The sequence below is a fragment of the Strix uralensis genome, chromosome 9 (genome assembly GCF_047716275.1).
Source record: "Strix uralensis isolate ZFMK-TIS-50842 chromosome 9, bStrUra1, whole genome shotgun sequence".
NCBI classification, from domain to species: Eukaryota; Metazoa; Chordata; class Aves; order Strigiformes; family Strigidae; genus Strix; species Strix uralensis.
This window is the reverse complement of record NC_133980.1, coordinates 11,770,962-11,794,754: the sequence shown is the minus strand read 5'-3', so window position 1 is coordinate 11,794,754 and position 23,793 is coordinate 11,770,962. Positions and strand designations below refer to the sequence as shown.

Here is a 23,793-nt window from a genome sequence, read left to right as displayed (position 1 = left end):
TAAACTTTCATGAGTTCTTGCAAGACAGATCATCATTAGAGATTTAACACGTACAGATTATGCTAAAATTTGTTGATGACCTTGATTTTTGGGAGTTGTTTTTTTTTTTTGCATGCTTCGTTGTAACACTATTTATTATGCTAGCCTGTTATAATAGACTTTGCTGCCTTTCACCGTTCAGCTTTTGGAGAGTAGGGAAGAGCAGCTAATGGAGATGGAGAGTCTAGAAGGCTTACAGTTTGTGTAGGTGCCTACTGGATTTTAGTCTAAAATAAAAATAACCTGGCTTTCAGAAGCAAGCACCTGCAGTGCCCTCCTGCTCTAGTTGGAAGTGGGGTTGCACAAACCCTTCGAAAACTAGTTGTTTGTTTAATGTAAAGACCTAGAGCAGAAAACATTGACCCTCATGTTTGACCTTCCAGGTGGAAAACTCAAACCATGGGGAACATTACTGGAAAATTATTTGCTTAACAGTGACATCCTTCTTCTTCCCCTGCATGCCTGCCCAGCCACCCTCCTGTGTAGCTGAGAGTGGTTACACTCCAGAACACTTGCAGGGACATGAAAACAGTTTCTTGGGGAGGAAGGAAATAGGAAGAAAAAATGATGTCATTTGATTCAGAGAAACATCTTTTCTGCTGTTCAGTTTGAGTATATTTTAGCACTCTTGTTTAAGTGAAATGAAGATTTTACAGTATGCAAGCACTTAGGTATAAGAACTCACACATCACAGTACCAGATTAATATTTTTTCACTTCAAAGCTTGTCTTTCTGTCTTGAAGCTGATATAAGTCATATTACTTTGCATAGGCAGGTGTCTGGTTTGATCAGTTTAAATCAAGGCTTGTGAAACTGTGATGGCAAGAATTGCTTCTGTCTTAGCGGTGAGGCATATAATCTTTTCAGTAGTGACATTTCCTCACAAATTAACTCTGTTCAGGCTGTTGTAGGCTTTCCAAAAGGCTCTTTGAGCTAATCTCAAAGCCAAGCATCTCTCTTTATATCACTTCGTTTCATTGTCCTCTTCTTACCAGCTCTTCAGCTCAGGCTTAGCCATGGTCAGGTTTGCATTGACCCTAAAACTGACAGTACTAAAATTGCAGGCAAGCATGGAGGACTGAGAAAACCCTTTGAGTGCCCTGGGGCAGGCTGTGGGACTGGTCCTTGTTAATGTCCTTCCAGTGGTGCAGCTGTTCCTGTGACCTTGGGGGAAGCAGAGTGGTTTGTGGAGCCCAAAACAAGCATCACTGAGCCCTGGAGCTCACTGCTGCTGAGGTGTGGCTGTCTGTGAGAAGCACTGAGGATTGCCTTTGTTATTCAACACTGTAAGCCCCCAAGATGAGGCTTGGGGGAAAGAAATAATTTCATATCAGATAATTAAGAGACTGACCGTGTCAGTCTCTTCTGGTGTTCCATATAGTAACTGCTTTTCCTAAGTATTAGAAACTTTGCCGTTGTGAGAACTGAGTGTGAACAAAACTCCATTGTTCCTTGTCTGAAACGTGACATAGTCATGAAACTGCAGGTTGGATTCACTCTATGATATCAGCACTCTGATTTGGGAAGACGAATATAGACACATCCCTCAGATTGTTGCTCCTTTCTGTGTAGCTATAACCTCTGCGAGGAGAAATGCCATAAAGCCTCCTGTTCTGAAGTTTCTTCTCAAACAAACCCCAATAAGACAGAAAATAATCGTAAAATGCCGTTTTAAATTGTGATGCTTATAGTTTTTCATCTAATACAATTTTCCTGCTGGTATTTTTCCCTAAATCTCCAATCCTCTAGGTTCTTTGGGTGCTAAAATTTAGCTAAATTTCCATAGCAGAAAGTCTTTTATGAAGTCCCTTGGGTTGTTTTCTGGTTTTGATCAAAGGCTTTAAGGGCTTTCCCACTTCAATCTAGAGTTAGTCATCAAAATCTCTTTTCAGACTGACTGATGTTTCTGTCATAAAAGGGCTTAAACCCCCTTTTCCTTGAGGAGAGAAGTACTGACTCTTTCTGCGGCATCTGTCTGTCACATGCTAGTAGTTGAGATTTGCATAGCTGCTAAGTGGAAATTCATCTTAAATCTCTGATGCGTTGTTTTATCAGTAAGTAGTTTATACCGAGCTGCGTGTTTTATTCGGGACAGCAAGGTTTCGGTTGCTTTTTGAGTACGTGCACTTCTCAGCCTGTTTTTGAGGGAACGTTGCTGTTTGATAGCACATTCCTGAGTCTGCTGGAAAGCCTGGAAAACAGACATCTGCAGAAGCAAACTGTCCTCCAAACGTGGAGTGCAGCACCGTCTTTGGGAACACCATCTCCTGGTCACACTTGATTTCAGAGGATCTTGGGAGCTAGAGTACCGTGGAGTGAGGTGGCTTTACTGATGCCGAGAGCTTGGATGGAGCAGGATGCTCGTGAAGGCTGATTGCTGTGAAATAGGTTCAGATTTTGCAGGGCTGGATATGCAGTGTCAGTCTGTATCTGCAGACATCCTCCTTGGGAAGAACACCACCACAGCTTCACTGGGTAGTCTCCTGAGGCTCTTCTCACTAAAAGCTTCACGGGTTTATGATGTGATGGAGGTATCTGTCAGGGTCAGCATGCCCCCTGAGTAGAAACAGACAATTCCTGGGTAACAACATGCCTCATCTGAAACAGCGTAAGATTTCCGTGGCCCTTTCTGATTTATCATCTGTCTGACACTTGGCATTTATTTGCCCAGCCTGTGGTACTTAACCAACTTGGGCAGCTTCCATGGAAGAATGTCACTGGCAAGCAGGCTGGTGTTTAGCATCGTAGCTTTAAAAACAATTGCTGCTGTTGGATGGAGGTGTTGTGTTTGTGCCTGCAATTCTGACATTTAAAAGGTTCAGGATAGGTAAAGGAAATATCCTGGAATGGCTTTTCTGCATGTTTGATGGGCACAGCTGGTCAAGAAATACTAGCCCTAACAAGATAGCAAAATCTTAGGGGTTTTGTCTTTCCATGGTACACTGCAGTAAATTTTGTATTTGCCTTTGATTCTCTGGGGGAACTTTGGAGTAGGGACCACAGCTTCTGCTTTTCCCTTCTTGTAATGCAAATTTAAGATAATGCCACTTTTCAGTGGTGAGTCTTCCAGTTCTTGTGTGGTGAAATTCAGTACTTAAGAATGCTGTTATCTCCCTATCTGGCACCAGTAAATATGAGCCAGCAATCTAGTAAAGGCCACAGAATCAGCTCAATAAATGGAGAATGTTGCTCGCTGTGGAAATCTTTAAAATGTAGCTAATCTTGCCAGGTCCAATGTAATTTTCCTTAGTTGACGTTAATCATAGTAATAAGATATGGGAGAGGAGGGAAAACTGGATTTGCTGTATGGCCCCATCTGAGAAACACATGAAAAATAGAATGCTCCTTTCTCTAATAGTTTAGCAACGTCATCACAAACATAAATTTCTCTCTTGCTTTTGATAGAAAAAAATGTTGCATTCCAAAATCTTGTGCAACTAATGTTTTTGGCTAACACCAGCTATAGTATGTGAGTTAATATCTGATGTATCCTCTCTTGGGGAGATGAGATCCTGCCCTTGCAGGGACTGTGTTTTTTGTATGTGATCTAATAACCATCTTCCATGCCCTTTATCAGAGTCCTGAGCACACTGTGCTGCAGCAGGACTGAGTTCTGCAGCAGGAGCCCTTGCATTTGGCAGCAAAGCTCTGATCTCCTTTACCTACTAGCGCTCATGTGAAAATGCGCATCAGTGGAAACACCTGTTGCTGTTAACCTGCTATTTTTTTTTTTAATCTATGTTTTTTCTTCTCTTTAGCCCCCATTATGTAGCTCAGGTAACTATGTCTGTCAGTGTGGTGTTCATCCTAGGAAAATAATAGGCTAATACAAGAATTGAAATTGTCTTTAATTAGTTTTAAATATTTTCTTTAATGTGACTTGGCGTCAATTTATGCAACAAAGGTCCTGTTGAAGTCCCTTGGTGTCAGTTTATTATGAATTTAGGAGTTTGATGATAAAGGTGTGAGTATGGATGCTAGCATGTTAGCATAATAAAATTGCAGTGCATGTGTAATGGTTTAAAAGCTGTTTAGCTGAACTAATTAAATTCAGCAATAAATTGAGAATTGTTACCAACAGGTGTGTCTGGTTCCTGCAGTGTCATGTTCTGACCCTGTGCTGTTTAATACTTCTGTCAATCATCAGGAAGAAAGCATACAAGCAGAATTGAAAGGTTTTTTGGATGACTTGGAGACCGCAGGGAGTATTGAATAATGGGGGCAGTTACTGGCAGCCGTCTGGGTCACTTGGTGGACTGGAACAAGCAAAACAAAATCCATTTGTCGGGCCAGCATAGAACCATGCTAGCAGTGTGAGGAACCCAGTGTGGGAAGCAATAGCTTGGAAAAAAGTTTTGAGCTTTTGATGGATTAATCAGCTGAACATCCCCCTCCTGTGAAATGTGGCCAAAAGGGTAATGTATGAGCATGGGAATTGGAAGATGGAGTATGGGCTGCGTGTGTCTTTGGCACAGCAGCAGCAGCAGCTTCTGGAGTATTGTATCCTGCGGTGATGCCCTCTGTTTGGGGTAGATGGTGATGAATTGATGAATACTCAGAGGACGGCCACAAGGAAGATTAAAACGCTGGGATCATGAGTGAATGATTTGAGGAACCCTGCTTTACTTATCAAAGAGATGCTTGGGGGAAGGGAGCTTTCAGTAAATTGCCTACATGGGGAACAGATGTTCAATAATAGGCTACTCAGTTGAGCAGATTATGATATAGCGCATTTGAGGCTAAACAAATCCAGGCCTGGAATACAGCACAATTTAGCGGTGTGAGGGTGAATGACCACTGGAACCAAGGTTTGTGGTATGTGGGCTGTCACTGGCACGTTTAAAAGTCCTGATAACAAATCCTACTCCTGAAATGGGCTGTAGTTCAAACAGGAATTAATTTGAAAAACATCTCTGTCCTCTGCTATCCATGAGGTCAGCCAGCTCACACACCCCATTCAGGTCTGGCCCGTTGTTCAGATAATCTCTGAAGTGTCTCCTTCACCGCAGGTACCCAGGTAGGTAGGACAGATGCTTTGCAGCTGGCTGCAGTGGCTAATTGTGATTCCTCTCCAGGCCATGGTTGCTGCAGGGCTTTCACTGCTGCCTTGCTCTCCAGGCTCTGCTTCTGCCTCTCCTGTCTGTGTGCTGGTGTCCATCGCTTGCCCGCCCACCTCAAGCCCCCTGCTAACTAGCTCCATGCGATGCTGTGGGCTGCATGTCCCTAACTCCCTCTTGTGGGGAAATACGAGCTACGGAGAGTTGAAACTTGGCTGGGGTAGGATGGAAAACAAAATGTTGGGATCTATTGCATAAAATAATGCCTTCTGTGACAAAAATAAAAATTTCCAGGGTGCTGAAGGAAAATGTCAACACTAGCAGCTGCAGCCCACAGATGTATGGGGCTGGTCACGCCTTGGAGAGTATTTCAGGCTCTCTACAGATACAAGCCTGCAGTGATAATGCGTTTTTGTTCAGTTTGTATGTTTTTAGGCATTTTTCCTCCGAAGTAGTAAGGGTTGTGAATTATGTACCTGCTACACTGAATGAACAGTATGGGCTTCATCAGCAAATTGTCTTATTCTGCAGCGCATTGGGTAACCTTGGGATATGTATGAATCTGAAAGCGTTTTTTTCATTTCTTCAGCTGTTAATGTCTTCTAGTATGTTAGCACCTCCCGTCAGGTGTTTTGCCTTTCAAAGCCTCTTGGCTTCCTCTGGTCTTCTAGCAACTTGCTTCCCTCAAACCACTGAAGCCCAGAGAAATCAAAGAGAAAACTTACGCAAAATTATGTTTTTAAAGTGTTTTTCCCGAAGTGCTGAAGAAGCCTTCTTACAACATAGTTGCTGGATGAAACAAAGAGCAAAAGGTGTTGTGGAAGATGGTTTGGGAGGATGGAAGGACGAGGGGGCAGTGGAAGCAGCCCTGACCCACATCCCAAGGCAGGAGTGGAAGCCTGGAGGAGTGCAGTCATCAGGCGGAGTAGGTAGTTAGGAGGTCACGAGCAGGGTGGAGCAGGTTCACAGAGAGTCCTGAAAACCAGAAGAGCTGTATCCCCTCCCTGACAACACCACTGTGCTGCTGCACACAGCTGGAGCACAGTAACTATTTTGATAAACTTTTAGTCTATTGCTACTAAATGAGTTTCGTCACCAACCCGTAGTTCAGAGCATGGAATGGTATCTTTGGCTCTTGCACTCATGTAGTATTCCTACAACACAAACCCTGCTGAGGAATTGAATAAAACTGCAATTACTGTCTGAGTTACTGAAGTCAAAATCCTGCAAGTATCAGGATGCTTGGAAGCGTTTTCGAAGATGAAGTGTGGTGTCATGGGCACGTGATCTTGGGGGTCAGGAGCAGCTTCCACAGCATTGTTTTCTGCAGCAGAAAGAATCCATTGTGCATTTTCCTTCATTTCAGTTTTTCAAAGCACAGGGCCTTTCAGAAAGCCAAAGTCAGCAAGAACATTTTCATTTTCCCTAGTTCCATACTGAAATCTAGGGACGTGCAGCACAAAAGTTTTAAATAAGTATGTGCAATTTAAAGCAAAAGAGCAGTGGCAACATGTGCTTCCACCATGTATGTGGTTCCCAGCTCATTTTTATGGGTCTGGAAGTGAGCATCTGTCTTTGCTCCTGACTTTCCTGAGTATCCATGAACATGCCACTTCACATTTTTGCTACCTCCATCCCTAAATAAGACTGTTTCTTCCTCAGTGGCTCGCTGTAAGAATGCTGAATGTCTGAATCTTTTACAACCAGCTACAGTGGTATGGTCACCTCCAAAAGCAGCTCATGGCCCTATAAACTCACTGACAAACCATGACAGCCTGTATTTCCCCATCCAGGAGTCACTGGCTGGGGACAGGCTGCCTTTATGCAGCCAGCTGTCCCTCATGTGGCAAGGATTCCCTTTGTGCTTTTTTTTCTTGGATGCTCAACTCTCCTCTGCAGATTTTGGCAGGCTTTCTGTCAAAAATGTTTAGAGAATCACCTTCTCCAAAGAGGCAGGGCAAGAGAGGTCTCCATATTTGTTCCCGGGTACACAGATGGCTCACAGTCAGACTGCATCCCGGTGCATGAACACAATCGCACCGGTAGACAAGCTGCTGGCTGGCACAGGCGGAGCTGTGTTATATTGTACAGGGTTCCTGGTAACCAGTTGGGCTGTTGCTAGAGGGACCGGTTGCTTTGAATCACTCCTGAAATCACATTTAAGAGCTGTGTGGACAGGCCTTCACTTTAAGTGCTGTCTTCTCATTTTATTTTGATTTGTCTTGATGGTGGAAAGTTATAGCTCAGATTTACGCCGTGGCTGGGCACTGGTGGCCCATCATAATGGGTCAATTAGTGGAGACTGGTGGGCATGGGAGCTAGTTCTGGCAGCTGGATTTCAATACATCATCCACTCAGTTCAGGACATTTGCATCGAATTTACATTTTGGCTGAGCCTGTGCATGTAAATGTAGGTCTGCATTGTTTCTCTTCTTTGAATGACTGTTTAATTAACTTTAAACTTAATTATGCAATCTGCCATCTGCCTAAATCCCTACAGTGCTGTCATATCACTGTCCTTTTCCACTTCCGCAAAGATACTCCCTTTCCCGGAAGTTTGCCCTATTTTTCAGTCATTAAGATAATTTCAAATCATTCATATCCTTGGTTATTTCTGAGGAGGACTCACAGCCACATTGTAGGAACTCCCTTTAGCTATGTGGTCAGGCTTGGACTGAGCACAGGCGTGTGCTGCAGAACCTCCAGTTTAGGATTCTTTGAGTTTATGTTTCATCAGAGAAAAAGGATCTTTTTTTATTTGCTTGTGATAAGGAGAATATGCTTTCAGACTTTCTCTTTAGACCCCAGATTGAGCATCTGAAATGCTGCCTACCAGGTTTATCTCCTGAAGTCTCTTTGCTGCAATGAAACTGAACTGATAACATATCTCAATGTCTTGCCTTTCCACTCCTACATCTCTAATGAATTCTTTCCCATGACATCCTCATTTCTCTCTATTGCTTTGTCTTTAATCTTGAGCCATCTACTTTATTTAACCTCTTTGCTTCAAGATACTGTAAAAGGTATGGAGGTGGTTCTGTTCCAGGGCTATCGGAGAACTCTGAACTCATTTAATCCATGTTGAGAGCAGTGTTGAAGCACTGCTGTTCCTAGCACAGGCTGGAGCGGAGCTGAGCTCACAGGGAGTGTGGTGGATGGGGTTTGGTCCTGTTTGTGTTATTGAGGCTCTAGCACAAACTTTTGCTTGAGATAAAACCCGAGGAGTGTCTTTTTTTCTTCCTGGTACAGAACTCTTTTCCTTGAGCAGCTCTACCAACAGTTGTCTTTGTGTTTTTCCTTTTAAAACAAGAAAGAACAAAAAAGTACTTGGCTGTTACCATTAGTGGAACACTTAGTCTCTTACATACGCAAAATATTTTGCAAAACATAAATAGGTAGTTACTTCTGGCCTGTCTATGACCATTGTTTTTGTTGACATAACTCGCATTTGAGATCACTTCAGTGGTGTTTGTTGGCTTTGCTGGTTATTTATGACTGTGTGTGGTAATTTGATCCCAGCTATTGTAGTAGGAGTTATATCATATGGCATATACTGGATGTCACCAGTGCATTACGAATTAAAAACAATCTAACAAATGTATTTCAGCTTTTAAAATTTGAGAGGGAATTATTTTAGAGGCTTCTTCAAGCAGTGGAAAATATCAAATAGCTTTTAAATTGCCTGTTTAAGCATATGAAAGGGGAAGACATGGGGATCCTAACAAAACCACCCTGATGTTAATGCGGTTTGTACTGGCAAAGCATGATTTTGCTAGTAGAGTTTATTTGACTTTGAAGAATGAAACGAATAGTTGCCTGGTACTACAGTGTCAACACTAGGTCTGTGCCTATCCAGAGCTACCAGCCAGGAACTGCATCCCCCCAGCTCATCAAACCTGGCACAGTTAGATTCACAGAAGTACCTGCAATGAGTTTTTCAGGGGCTTTGTAGAATTTGGGATTTTTTGGGTTGCAGGCGTCTTTTCAAAACAAGGCAGAGTTTCTGTTGGCTGAACTCTTGTATTGAGACTATTAATAGACCCTGTTACACATCAGCATCCATAGTGGCTCATAAAGTTGCAGATGGGACTTCCTGGCAGGTCATGGAGAATATTCATTTGCTAAAAGACCAAATTTGATGATTTCTAAGATTTGCTTTGCCAACTCTGCCAGGAGCCAAGGGCCAACTTGTACTTGTAGATCTGTGAGGTGATGCCTTGCGCTGTCACATGGTTGGACTCTTAATTCATTAAGTCTCTAGTAAGGATGAGCCTGAGCATGCTTTACATAGCTTTCTTCCCATGCTTAACCTAGTCTGACTTAAATGGGAGTGTAGGACTAAGCAGGGCTTGGCATCAGAGTAGTTTTCATTGCCTTTAGTTGGTTAATTCCCACTTTTGGAGGTAGCGCAGTGTTGGGTGACCCTTCATTTGGTAGCTGCCATGCCTTCTAGCTCTTGGGTGTATCCTTACAGCGTTTTATTAAGTGCATAGCTGGGTTGTCTTGAAGAATTAAATGTCAGGGAACCTCTTGGAAGGTTTAAAGGAAATTGGTTTAAGTCATTGAAATGTGTCAGCGATGAAATGAAACATTGTAGAAATACGGACAAATATTTAGTAATCATGTGCTGAGAGTGTCTCATTAACTGATAACAAGTTGTTCTATTGCATGTTATCAGTTCTGGGGATATGCTTCTGTTTCGTCTCACGCCTATGCTAACTGTAAATCGGGGGTATTTGAAAGATTCCTTTGCATATCTAGATCATGATCTAATGCTGGGAAGCAATGGAAAATCCTCTTAGCAATAGCAGAGTTAGCAGAGGTGTTGATGCCCAGTCGTGGACTGATAAAGCTAAGCAGTAGATGGAAGTATTTTGTGTTGGAAAAGTTTGTAGCAATATTGTTCCAGCCAACGCTTTCAACGTAATTCCTTTTTTTAAATGTAAAAGGAACGTGTTGAGATAGCTGTCAGTGGGGTGAGTACTAAACCTGTAGAGGTGTTACCAGCACAATTGTTGGGGTGCTCTCACAGCCCTGCCCACGCCAGGGAGCTGAGTTAAATATAAATAATGTAGATGGTAACAAAGCTGGAAGTTTAGTTAGAAGTAAAAATGCCTAGTGACAAGGTAGATGCCCTTTGACAGGAAAGGGGAAAGCTATACCATGATGTCCATATCTTGGAATTCACTTAAATCTCTCAAGTAAAACTAGTTCTTGCTGGATCCTGGATGGGAGATATCCAAGGAGTCATGGATGTGCTGATAAAAATTCAGTGAGGAATACTTTCCTTCTGTGCTGGTAGTAATCAAATAACCTGTCAGGTGTTAGAGGGCAGTTGGAAATGTTTTATTTTTGGTAAAGAAAATTGAGGGTCTTGGTTCTTTCTTGTGTAAAGCAATATGCAAATTTTAATATAAAATTAAAGACTTTCTGGCCTTGCTAACTTCATGTTTAGCTGAACATTTTGGTTGATTTAGTTGACCATCTAGTTGATCAACTGACTAACAGATGTAAATTTAATTAAATGCAGTACTTTTTGAAACCTAAACTATAGAGTGATTTTGTATAAATTATGTCAAAATAAGCTGATTTAAAACATCTAGCCTCCTCTCTTACTGTAAGCCAGATCAATTATTCTGGGAAGCTGCCTGCATGCATTTTTTTTCCAAAATAAGAAAAGATTAATAGGTACTTAGCTTTAAAGACCAAAATGTGCCATTGTGTGATGTCATTGTTGTTGTGACAGAGATGAAGTGTGATGGTTTGGATTCTCCACTGAGCTCCAGTGCTGTTCTTCCGGCAGAGCTCAACCAGCCGCTGCTGCCTGCACGCTGGATGCCAGACTGGGATCCTGAGTTGGAGCCAGCCCCCAGCTCCATCCTTTCTGCTCCTTTTCCTGGTGCTCATGTTGAGAATAAAAGTGAGCCGCTGATTGGAGACTGTTCTGAAAGCCCACAAATGCCACTCACTGTTCATGCCTCTAGCTGTGGAGGTGGGAGGTGTGTGTTTCTACTTCCCACAAGTGCTTCCCCTTGGCTAGTTTGAAGGGGTTCCCTGCTCCATAGGTGGAATTGCTGGTCCTGTTTAGGTGTCCCTCTGTCACAGTCGTAGGGAGCCTTCCTGCCTGATACAGGTGTTGGAGTTGTTTCAACCTAAGTCTCCCTCCAGAGGACTTCAATGGTTGGACTAGATGATCTTCAAGGTCTCTTCCAACCTAGGTGATTCTGTGATTCAAATTGTTACTCCTATATTATTTCCAATTGAAAATGGCAGAACATCTAGAAATCCTAGGCATGTGGTGGCTGCATCCACGGACAGCAGCTCTGCATCATCCGTGCAGCCAGGTAAACATACCCAAACATGTTGCATTTGCTGTGTGTTGTGAATACTTGGGTGTCTGGCGTTACAATTGCCCTGTTCAAGCTTGAGTGGTTCTGCACAGGCAGATGTGTTTGGTGCATTGTGGTTGTTTCAAGCCTCCTGTTAGGACGCATCAACCAACCTCAGCTCTCAGTCACTATGCTTTGGTCTCCCTTCTACTGAAGTTACTTTTAATTTTTTTTATTATATTTATTTATTTGTTTAGTCATTGATTATTTTAATGCCTAGAATGTGTTATTACTTTGTGTGACATCTTACCCTAAGAGATCTTGCTATATCTTACAAATCACACAACTGTAACACCACAGGAAAAGTCAAGATTTCTGACACACCTGGTTCTGGAATAGAGTTTAACTAAGTTTAATAGCAGTTATTTCAGAAAGGATAGTCTCAATATAGCTTATGCTATCTGTAGAGTAGTCAAATTACAGTTTGCTTTGTGGAATAATGTCTGTTTATCCATCAGAATATTAATGCTGGGCAGCAGGGACAGCAGGAAAGCCCATCACGAGAAGTGTTTCTGACTTCCAGTTTTACAGGACAGGTGCATTATAGAAGCAAATATTGAATCTAGTTGAAACAGATGGCAACCTGTAGTTAGCTCTTTTTCTTTTAAAAGGAGAAATACAAGAAATTACAGTCATGCAGAATTTGATGTGTTCCAGTTGAATGCTAATTGTGACAGTTGTCTGTGGCTTTGTAACAGGGGTGGTTTTGTTTAGCCATAAATGTCACAGCCAACAGGGTCAAATACTTATCCAAAGTGGCTGTGTGTAAACTGGCTTGCCAGCCAACTATGTCGAAGCAGAGTTTGTTCATCTGAGTAAATTTTTTCTCTGAGTTTGTGTCTGAGTCTGAGCGGATGTAAAATCCCACTGGAGAGCAAGCCAAAGGCTTAAGTGTTGGAAACATGGAAGTGCCTCTCTGCATGTCTACCTTTCAGCACGGAAAGGTGCTTCTCCCCCCCTTGCTGTTGCTGTGCATTATTTTTGGCAGTAGTGGCCCCAAACTTTCTGAACTGATGGCCACAGCAAGTGCCGGGACAGCTCTGTTCTGCAGTGCCTAATTCTGGCTCTCTGCTCACTTCCCAACTCAATAGATATTTTTTTCTCTTTTCCCCCCTGCATTATAGTTTTCTGCTCTCTTTTTTTCAGCTCTTTCTTAATTACATGTTAAGATTTAGCCTTCTTTTTATCTCAAGTTCTTTAATTCATAGTAGTATTTTCTGTGACTTGCTGTCATAGAAACAAGGGCTTTAGAGGACCTTATGAGCTCGTGTAATCCACTTCACTACCTCAAGGAAAAAACTGCTCTTTTTAGACCAACTCTGGCAGACGTCTGTCTCACCTATTTTTAAGAACCTCCAACGAAGCAGATTGCATGACCTCTCTGGGTGATCAGCCCAGTGCCTTGCTTTTTTAATACTATTTCTGAGATCCTGCCTGTTGCAGTTTAAGTCAGATTCCTTCACCAAAATGTCTCTATCCAGAGAAAACCATGTTGCCAATTTAAAAACTATTCTGCTCAGATCTCTCTAGTCCATACTTTTACTTCTGGTGTCTGTTTTTGAACTTAATCTTTTGATCCTTAGGGCATTTGCAAATCAGTTAATTTTAGTTCTGTCTTACCATGTGGTCCATACAGGTAGTATTGCCTCGTTTGCATCGGTTAAAACCTAAACGAGCGGCTGCGCTTTTGCTGTGTTACAGCTGCAACCTCCCTCGGACAGGCTCCTCCCTGACAGCGTGTGCGGAGTATGAAAAGCTTGTTCGTGTAGAAAAAGGCCAAACTACGTTGCCCTTATCGTCACTGAAAACGGAGGTCCCCACTTTATTTCAGTGTCCCATTTGGAGACACTGCTGTGGCATTTAATCCCTTCCTGGGCTGGTCTGAGCCGGCACCTTGAGTTGTCCCTCTGCCTGTCTTGGTGTCTCCACTCCTGAGTTAGGAGGATCCTTCTCTCATTCTGCTGATTTACCTGTTATTATACACATGAAAGTTGCTTTTTGTCTATGGCTGAGTAGAGTAGCAGTTTTCTCTTATTGTACCCTATTTGTAAAGATCTTTGCTTAAGTACAGCTTTTTAAACATTGTTTTTCTCGCTGCCTCAGTTTAATTCTATGAAGCAATCTGTGATTTAGTTTGTGAAGTATAGCATACGTAAAAAAATTTGCCTTGTAACTTGGATAGCCCCATAGCAAATAAGTTGGCATTGCACGTTTTCTGACTTGCAGGTACAAGCTTGTACCCAGGGAGCGGAGCCAGGAGGGGCTGGAAGGCAAAGCTGTGATGACATGTTCAGTCTCCAGGTGGAGGGCCAAGAGGGCAGCTGTGCGGCGCTGGGTTGCATTCCAATGTGCTGATCCGTGGAACAGCGTTGGCATACACTTTGGAAGCTGCTGCTTGCTCTCCTGGCTGTAGGGAAGGGGCTGAGGTGATGGCAGGGAAGGAGGGGGTGAGTCTTTGCAGAATATTTTTGTATGATTGTGGCCTATTCTGAGCAAGCCGGACATTTGGAGCCTTGGCATTTCTTTGTGGCGTGGTTGTGTATTGTGCTGCCTCTGGTAGCTCAAAGTTAATTACCCCATAGTGGGTTGTTGAGAATTTTTTTTTTTCTCCTTGATTCCTGAACTGCTTAATTAAGTTGTAGGGAAGTTATATTTTCTCACTACTTGGGGGCTTAATGGGGTGGAGGTTTTGGAAACAGTTTAACAATTTCACATTTTATATGCTCTAATGAATTTCCCAGGATTTTGGAAGGGTCGTATCCAACTTTAATATCGTAATTTCCAGAGTTTTATTTATGCTAAAATAAGTTAGTGTTGGATTAAGAAGCGCAAAGAGCCAACAGATTACAAATGAACTAATGAAGACATCGTTTCTTTTGGATAAAGAGCATGATTCACAGTTGTGACTTGTACTGAAGTACTGCAGACCATGAGTTTCACCAGGACCACAAGCTGGCAATGGGGTTCCTCTTCCCTCCCCTGTTATTTGAAACCTGTGTTTGATTTCAGGTGCAGAAAAGAGAGGGTTTGCAAGGACCAGAAACAACTCTGAATCTGCAAGAACTCCCCAGAACTTCGATAGGAAGAGGCAACTCTCTCAATCGCAGACAGAAACAATGAACAATTCAGACAGCAGAATAAATCCTAGACAACTGGGAACTCCCAGAGGTATTAAAGCAGAGTGCATACACGCTTCAGGAATAAGCTGCCTTGAAGCATGTGCTCAGCACTATTAAAAGATGGGCTGGGATGAATGCTCTTAACTCTAAAATGAGCTGTAAAAGACTGTCGATTATTTGTAAAATATGATTATTCCAGGCTTTTTGGTGCTCTGAAGTCGGGTGCCAGTATTTCGAGGGAAACTGTTCTCAGAAATTCAACTTTGAATTCAAAGCCTCTGTACAGCTGCTGTTAAGATACATAGACAAGTTTGGTGGGCAAGATAACACTTATGAATTTTTGTTTGCAGGAGGATCCTATGCTGCTGTCCCAACATCAGGTGATAGAAAGAATCTAAATAAACCCACTCGAGGGAGGAAGAAGAGTATATTTGAAGCCTACATGTCAAAAGAAGATGTTTCAGCAGGACTGAAAAGGGGAGAGCTAATTCAGGTGCCTGGAACATACAACGCCCATGCTCTTGTGATAAGTCTGTGGAAATCACAGGCAGTTGTTGGAAGTCAATGTCAGTTGGTTGCATGACAGGGAATTGATGTACCACTTGTAGATGCTAGAGGAAGATTTTTTTCCCTTTCTTAGAAGGTTCTAGAAGTGGAATGAAATCTTTTATGTTCAGCTGAAGTATAGTTTTTGGTTTGATGGCATGTTCTGTAAAATTCCTGATCCACACTCATGATGAATTGCAGAGATCTGGTTGGATGGTCTGCTAGCTGTGATAGTCATTATTGTGGAGACACTTGCTTTTACAAATGTTGCTTACAAAAACAGCAGGTGCTGGCAGCCTTTGTCTTTGTCAGTGTAAGTAAAAATGAATGCCTTTAGCAAGATACTTCTTGCTGAAATTCCTCACAAAGATGTTTATTAGTCCTCAGCAATTAGATGCAGACGACTCTGCTTTCAGATCTACTCTTCTTTTTTCAATCTATCAGCTCTTCCCAGAAGTCTCTCTCCCTCCCAAAAAAGGGAGAGTGATGGTGCAAGTAATGCTGTGGTTTCTGGGGTCTCTTAGGGCTGTGCAGGGCACTGCAATAACTTGTTATAAACTGATGCAACTGGTTAAACTAATGTCACATGGCCAGGCAGTAGTACTGGAGCCTTGATTTCCTTGCATAATTTTCTTTGCAGTCCCCTGAAGTCATAGGGCTGACCCAGGCACTGATGACAGTGTATGGTTTACTGAAGTAAGGCACAGATAGTAGATGGAGCTGAAGAGCCCATCAAGATACAGAAAATCATTTGCATGTACGTGTGTGGTTATTTGCCTTGAGCAGCTAGCAGTAAGCGTGTTCTCATTTTACAGATTCTAAAGATCAAAGATCGGACTTTGTGCTTCCATTTGGAGCAGCAAAACTTCAGACATAATTAGGCAGCAATTCATCTCTGAGTATCTAGCAAAATGTGGGAGTGGACCTGCCATTTGTGTGGGTATCTGGATCTCAGAGGGAGTTTTGCATAAAGGCAGGCAGGGCTGAAGTTCACTGAGGAGTAGGAGAAGAGGATAGCATCCTAGAACCACTGTTGTAGTACAGTCCTCAACATGGTGTAATGTTCTTCAGGACACATCTGGCATCCTAGTAAGATTAGACTGGCTGGGGAAAACAGGCAGGTGGAAGTCAGCGAGGGCATGACAGACACTCATGCTGAGGCATCACTTACCCAAACACACATGGGTGCATTGCCATTTAATTAGTGTTGTAATGCTGATGAGGTTCTGATACTTACTTTCATCAATATGTTGAAGCTGAAAAGGGCATCACCTCACTTTTTGTCTGATTTCTTGTTATAATTGTATAGTAATTATTGTACAATAATGTAATGGCATAATTTCTGGAGGTGTGATGAGGATTCCACATATAAGATCACCTGATTCCACCCTGAAGACCAAGCTGATGAGCTCTTAGCTTTCAGAAGAATGACTATGCGGCATATCCCTGCTGATGATCAGAGTGGTCCACTGTGCTGCCCAGACCTTAGGCCAGTGCCTTTTTAAAGACCGTCATAGACATCCACAATGGGAAGCAAATGATGAGGGAAAAAATGGGATCCTCAAGCTGGGACTTCCCCCCCGCGGCTGCAGTGGCATGTGGCAGCAACTAAGGCTTCTGCCTTACCTTCAGGAGGTTTTTGGCACCTGTTTTTGGTAACACAGCTTGATATCATTAAGTGCAGTGTGTGTAGACTGCCTATGAGGTCGAGTGCAGCTGCAGATGAGGCACATCAGACTATGACTACTACCTGAGAATCCCATTGAAATGCCGAGTCCCAGAGGAGCTGTGATTGCATGCTCTCTGGCGAGAGACTCCCTAATTCTTGTAAATGCGTAGTGTCTACTCCAGGTCATGTGCTGCGTAACTGGAAGAATCATATGTGCTTTCTTAGGCTGTGTCTGTTTTCCTTTTATCCAGTTCCACATCTCAGGGAAACAATTGAGGCTGTAGAAGCTGGATTTAATCATTTAGGGCTGAGTGTCAGGTCATGGGCATCCCAGCTCAGTATCTCTCATCTTCAGCTCATTCATCCTTATGATCTCAGCAAGACCAGTCGTCATTGCAGTCTCAACCAGGATAGGCAAGATCCTGAAAACTACTTTAGTGAATTGACAAATATTCAGCACTATTCTGTACAATGATAAGAGACATAATGAACAAATACCTGTTGTGTTAATCCCCAAAAGCAGGGCATTGGTCTGGTATGGTAACCTGCAAAAATGCTCCATAAGAGCCTGTGGAAGAAAAGAGCAAACCAATAGTCTGAAGAAGCATGATTCTCTGAGCAGGGGCCATCCCCTGGAGCATCCTGGAAACACTGGATCTGCATGTATTTGTGTGAGAACTTGAGAGATCTAGAGAGAAAAGACCCTACCATGAACTCTGAGGATGTTGCTGGACCCTGGCAATGCAGCTATGCAAGTAAATGCTCCTGAAAGCCCAACCCACGGAAACTACTGGCAGACGTGGAGATCGCTCAGATAAAACACGAGTGCTATGAAGATTGAGCAGTCCTAGATCAGGAAGAACAGCAGTGCTATCTTTATGGGTGCTGACGTCTGTCAATAATATTAGTCTTAATGGCTTCTGGTATTGTATCTGTCATAACTCAGTTTTTGATAGGTAGCATGAAGAAGTGTGCCCTGCGGGATTCCTGGATTTGTTTAACTATGTGACATGTGCGGAAATGTCCTTCCACAAGAAACGGGATCTAAGCTCAGGCGCTTAAGAGTGTGTAGGCTTCCCACTTCCCCACCCGTAAAACTGTCTGCAGTGAGCAAACACCAAGCATATCAGATTGGTTGGAATCACATCGGCTGGTCTGAAGGCAAACAAGATTGAATAACTTCTGCGTAGTTACGTAAGCGGATGGTGTTGACTATACACAACAGATGAAGTCAGGTTATGTATTAAGGAACATTGACCCAAAGGACCATAATCATCTCGCGAAGCACCAGCCAGAAACTCATGTCTGCTCCACGCCTCCAGCATCTCCCAGACCCTCCCTGCAGGGCTGCTGGGGTCAGGCAGAGTGAGAGCACGCAGCATACAGAGGTGCAGAGCCTGCTTTGCCGTTAAGAGGGTGTTTTTCCTTGAAAAGCTGTTCTTTTGTGCGTATGAAGGCTGGGGTTTCCCTGATTTTCATGGATTGTTTTTTTCAAAGGTGGACTGGGTAGCAAGCAGATACTTGAACCCTGAGTTTTTTTGGTGTTTCGTACATACAAACGAATCTAGGCATATGTATTATGGTAGCTGTTATAAACTGCTTGATTTGAGATGCTTGAAGTTTAGTCTGAGTAGTGCCTGCTCTGGTTCTAGCAGAGCAACTTGAGAAATCATGACCCATTTGTACCTTGCTGGGGAAGCTCAATAAGGTTAGAAACTTTTTTTGGCAAGTATGTGTGAACTGACTTAAATCATCACAAAGTGTTTTAGAAACCTTCCTGCAAACCTTTCTCTTCCCTTTCAAAACAAAGGCCCTACTGACATAAAAACACTGATAAATATAGCAGCTATTATTTACAAGCTATTGTAAAATAATACATTAGTGTGACATCATGAGACTCTGCAGCCAGATCCTCACCCCCTAATACACATATGAGAACAGTTGTTCGTTGCAGATGGGGAGAGTGACTGGTTCCAGATATGATATCACAGCGTGAAATGTACAACATTGTAAATAGGATTTTCATAGGCACAGATAATAGGGCCCATCTGCTTTCTAAGATAAATTTTGGGAGTTCCTTGCTTAAAGGAAAGAGCTGAAGTATTTTAATGCTGCTTGACGTAAGAATTCTAATGCTGATCATAATTAGGTAGTGCGTATAAAATGTAGAGAAACGCGCTGCACTGTAAACATGGTAACACTTTGCTCGTCTTTGTGTTTGCTGGAGCTGGGCATCCATGTGCATGTAACCGCTCTGGCGCCTTCTGGGCCATAGACACAAAACCTGATTTTTCACGCGCATAATTGGCATTTGCACCTGGCTGATTGACAGCTGTCCCAAACTATTCAAGGGGATTCTGCAGAGTAACACAGGATATCCCCTCATCTGCTTTGTGCTGGTGGGTAGATGCTGGTATGGGAATTGTTTGACTTGTTGTCAAGCAGAGCAACCATCCCTTTTCATTTTTTCCTTTCTTTCTGTAGCAGCTTCCTTTACTAACAGCATATTGGTTTGGATGGCTGGTTCTGGGAAATAAGGAGAGAAAAAAGACCATTGAGAGTTTTCCATCCTGGGTACCAGTGCTAATAGAGGCTGATGACAGCAAGTTAGCTCTCACTTTGCCTAAGCATAAAGTATCCCCAGGGCTGCTCCCAGTGGGTTGTCTTTGTTTTCGTGCTGTTGTCCTGGGTTGTGCCTGCCATGTGGCTAGTGTGCTTGTTAATACTAGTTACATAAGGCACAAAATAAGACATCGCAGCAAAGTATTCAAATAATTCCTAAAGAATATAGAATATATGGTGCTGGTATTTCCAAACTTAAGCAAATAAAAACAATGGAAAACCTTCATAAATCTGCAAATTCTTCTTCAAGGCAGCAAAACTTTCACATGTAATCAGCTTTATTTTCCTATTGTCTGAGTGTTTCCCAGAATACATAAAAAAATTATATGCTGCAGTAAATTTTTAAGGAAGCAATTCCTGTGAGAGGTTCCTATGATTGCTTAACACAGAAGTGCAAACAGATGGAATCTGTTCGTATAACAAATTGGCCAACGTTATTTCAATACACAAGTGGAGAAAATTTTAAAGTTTCAGCCCAAAGCAGAAGCCTGTCTGAAGACAGATACCTAGTTGTATTTCCATAAGAATCAAATGCTGTCAGTTTTAACTGCAGTCACCCAAATCACAATTCCCAGGACCCTCTTGGGATAGGAACGTCCCTGTTGCCTAGCCTGTAAGTTCTTGGTTGGCTCTCCCTTTCTCTTGGATGGACCTGGGCGCAAGCAGCAAGACTGGTTGGTTTACTTTCGAGGGGTGATACGAATTTGTTGCAGGTGACTTGAGCTTTGAGATGGCAGATAACAAAGCAGAAATAGATAGACCATGGAGTTTCAAACGTTTTTAAGATAGTTTGACTTTAAACATGTTAAACAGAATTTAATCCTGTAGACTTTAAATGTTTGTTTTTGGAAAATCCTTCTGATTCTTCTTTGGAAATGTTCTTTATCACAGCATTACTGCTACTGTCTGTTTGCAGGAACAGCCTAAGCAGCCAGAGCCCTATAAGGCTGATACCTGCTGCCATGCAAGCTCAGCAGGTCAGCTTTTCTTCTTTCCTTCTGCCCTCCAAAATAAGCAAACCCAACATTCTGCCTTTCCAAAACAGAGCAAAACAAATTGTTTCTGTTGTCTGTCTGTTGACGAAGTTGGTGGATGCTCAGCAGAAAATGTGTGAAGGGAACAGGAGGGCTTGGATCCTCAGTTCACCCAGTAGCAGCAACAACTAATGATTCAACATCTCTTCGATGACAGACTGCAGTAGATCAGTTTAAGCCTATCATGAAACTGCCTTTTGGCTTGAAATTGCTCAGATGCTAAGTTGTCAGGACTTGAAATGTATAATGGAAATTTAGATGTATCTCTCATGTTTCACAGTAGATATATTACCCACAGCTCTCTAATTTAACTGATGTTACATAAAATTAATAAGATTCAGGCATAATCTTTCTCCTTCTTCTCTTTTTTTAAGGGCCCCTTGAGAATAAATCCTAAGAAGTACCATGAAGCCTTCATTCCATCTCCAGTAAGTGTAATTTTATAATGCTTTAAGTTCATAAGTAAAGGTGAATTTAGATAGGAGTTATGCTGTGCATGAAAGGTCACTCTGAGGTGAATGAGTTGGAATAAATGAACATGATCTGGATTTTCTTTTAAATCAAATATTCCCAAACAAATCCTGCATTTTCATACCTCAAAGAACTACTTACTTAGCTTGTGCTGAAATTGGGGATACTGCTGGGTCCCACGGAGGCCAGCTGAAGTCAGGTTTGAGGACCACCAGATAGCGTAATTGGAAACCCTTGGTTTATGGCTGCAGAGGTTTTATAGATTTTCCACTGATTTAAGTTAATCTTCCCTAAACAAATATGCTCCCATTTTCAATCTGCTGCATGAGCTAATTTGAAAAGCCATTCCAGAAATAATATGCGTGATTCCTTTTCATGTGCCCGCTTTTGCATGAACTGTATCTTGGTTGGCTTGGGATGTGCTTCTGTCACATGGGACTGGCTTGTGCCTCTTCTCTCTTCCCTTATTTTGACAGAAAAGAAGGGCTCTTGCAATTTCAGCGACTTCCAGTAGGGAAGGTGACCTCACAGCTGGCATAGCCAAGGCTTTTTATCTGGAACTGACTTGGTCAAAATGTTACTGTCAGTGAGAATTTCATATTGAAATGTTTTGTTGGTGTGGGGGAGAGAAGGCAGAGCCTGCCCTGAGACAGTGAAACACTAACTGTTGTCCCTGCTACTGACAGCGCTATTGTTTTGGGGCTTGCATTGAAAGCCTTGAAGTTCGTGGCATTGTCAATTCATGTTGTTGATTTGGAATAATGTTTTGGAGTCCACTTTGTTAGAGGAGGCTGGCGTTACAGGGGTGAAGAAGGTCAGAGGTGCACAAAGTAGATTAAGATTAACTAGAGGAAGAAGTGCAGAGCAGCTGTCTGGTACATCAGCAGAGCAAGCACTGTGTGAAAGGAACTGTGATCCTTCTTTTACCAGGTGTCCTTGTAGGTGTGGTAGGTGTAAGCTATTAAACATATTCTCTGAAATTACAAAATACAAGGTTAAATGAGAAATCCAACTACTCACATGAGGTTAATTTTATGTGAAGCTTTACCCCTAATCACCCCTAGTGCCCAGCTTTTGTGATTGCTCGGGGTTCTGCATGGAGGAATACACACATTAAGGAGGGCTAGCTGAGGTTGTTATCTCGGCTATCTTTCTACTTTTCTGCCCTTTGTGGAGCTGAATACCAGAACTAACCTTGTCCCTGATAACAAGCAGAATCAAGACCTGGATGAAGAAGACTCTTGACTGGTGTGGACATAGTCCTTAAGACAGGTGCTTTAGGAAGCTTATCCTCCGCATAACATTATTTGCCATAATGGAGGGTTTGCAGCCTTCATGTTCTGCAGGACTTGCCGTCGTTACCAGATGCTGCAAGACCTGCAGCCGTGAAAAATCACCCTTTCTTTCCTGCTGTTGACTAGGGCACTGTACTCCTTTCTCCTCAGCTCTGACTTGGCTATGGCTTCATGGAGTTCAAATGCAACAGCTGTTCACCTTCTAACACCACGAGTCCCAGGGTTTTTCTTGCTGCAGATGTGCTCTGTCTGCTTGTCTCATTGTTGCATGAAGACTTGAGGGGAAGGCCCGGGATCTTTCTATTGAAAGCTACCCAGAGAACTGACCTGAGCATTTAAATCTCTGCTTCGCATCTCGTGTCTTCCCTGCACACAGTAGTGAGGTTTGAAACAATGGCATTGTCAATGTGAAGGATGATACTGCTGAGCGTGAGTGATGGAGTGTCTGTGGCTGTGCTGTGCTTGTGGCAGACACTTCCAGAGCAGATGAAAGCACTGCAGATCTCCCTCTTGTCAGAGGGGGATAGAGAGCACTGCCAGTGTTACTCACAGGTGGCCATGGAGCAGTAAAAGCCCTGTGCTCCCTGGAGAGGGCTGCAGAAGTCTTGAAGCTGTTGTGGCTGTTGTGTGTATGCACCCTGGGGACAGCTGAGACTTTGCAAGTGATTGTGTTCTGTTGTGATTTGGTGCCATTGTAATTGCATTAGTAATCTGAAGTGCCAGCTGTGCAGAGTAGGGGATGCTGAAGGAAAAAGTGGGATGAACAAGTGTTCTTGGAAGTACATAAGTTCGCATGAGCCTGGAGCTCAAGATACAGCAATGTTTCTTTTTGGAGACAAAACCAAAACTCCCAACAATTTCCTAATTACAGCTTTGTTGCAGGCATTGAAATTAACGGCTGTAAAATAGGTGTGCATCCACATATATAAGTGTGTGTTTAGATATAGGGGTGTATTGTTTGGGATGAGAGTGACTGGCTGCAATTCAAGACAAGACTCTTGCAGAGTACGGAGATGCAGCTTTAACTAGATGGTGTGACACAGGCACCTTTACAGGGGGTGGGAGAAAGGATCTGCCTTGTGTTTTCTTGGAGAGGAGAGAAGGAAAAAAGCGTAGAACAAGCAAATTATCATAAATGCCAACCTGTGTCCTGCGGTGCAGAGCAGCTACAGGTACAGACAAAAAAAGCAGGCTTTTTCTTTAAAAAGTGGCTTTGAACTTTTCTTTTTATGTATGTAGTGGATTTAGGTAAAGAGCTGGGGCAGAAGGGAGAGTGTGGGGAGAAATGAGGAATAAGACCATGTGTAAAAAATCTGGCTTTTTGAAAAGAACAGTTTCCAATTTGAATTATGTTGGTCCAAGAGGCTTTGCAATTTTTCTGCATCTTGTCATGGGAGGCAGCTTTCACACAGCTGTTGAGCTGCTGCTGCTTTTCTTTCTAAGAGTAATTTGGTCTCTTGGAGGACAGCCTTAGTTTCACATCATGGCAGGGTTCTGCCGTTTTATTGTTTTGGTATCTAAGCAGAGTAAGATATTTATGTGATATTAGGGC

General features: G+C 42.7%; 1 protein-coding gene across 2 annotated transcripts in view; it reads left to right on the top strand.

Moving 5' to 3' along the window:
* Window positions 1–23,793, top strand: part of DIS3L2 (DIS3 like 3'-5' exoribonuclease 2) — a 192,929-nt gene that overhangs the window by 4,416 nt on the left and 164,720 nt on the right. For both annotated transcript variants that reach the window (XM_074878691.1, XM_074878690.1), the window contains 3 exons: window positions 14,495–14,653; window positions 14,955–15,097; window positions 20,850–20,903. In XM_074878691.1, the coding sequence (XP_074734792.1) occupies window positions 14,602–14,653; window positions 14,955–15,097; window positions 20,850–20,903 (249 nt within the window). In that variant the 5' untranslated portion in view covers window positions 14,495–14,601. The remainder of the gene's footprint in view (window positions 1–14,494; window positions 14,654–14,954; window positions 15,098–20,849; window positions 20,904–23,793) is intronic.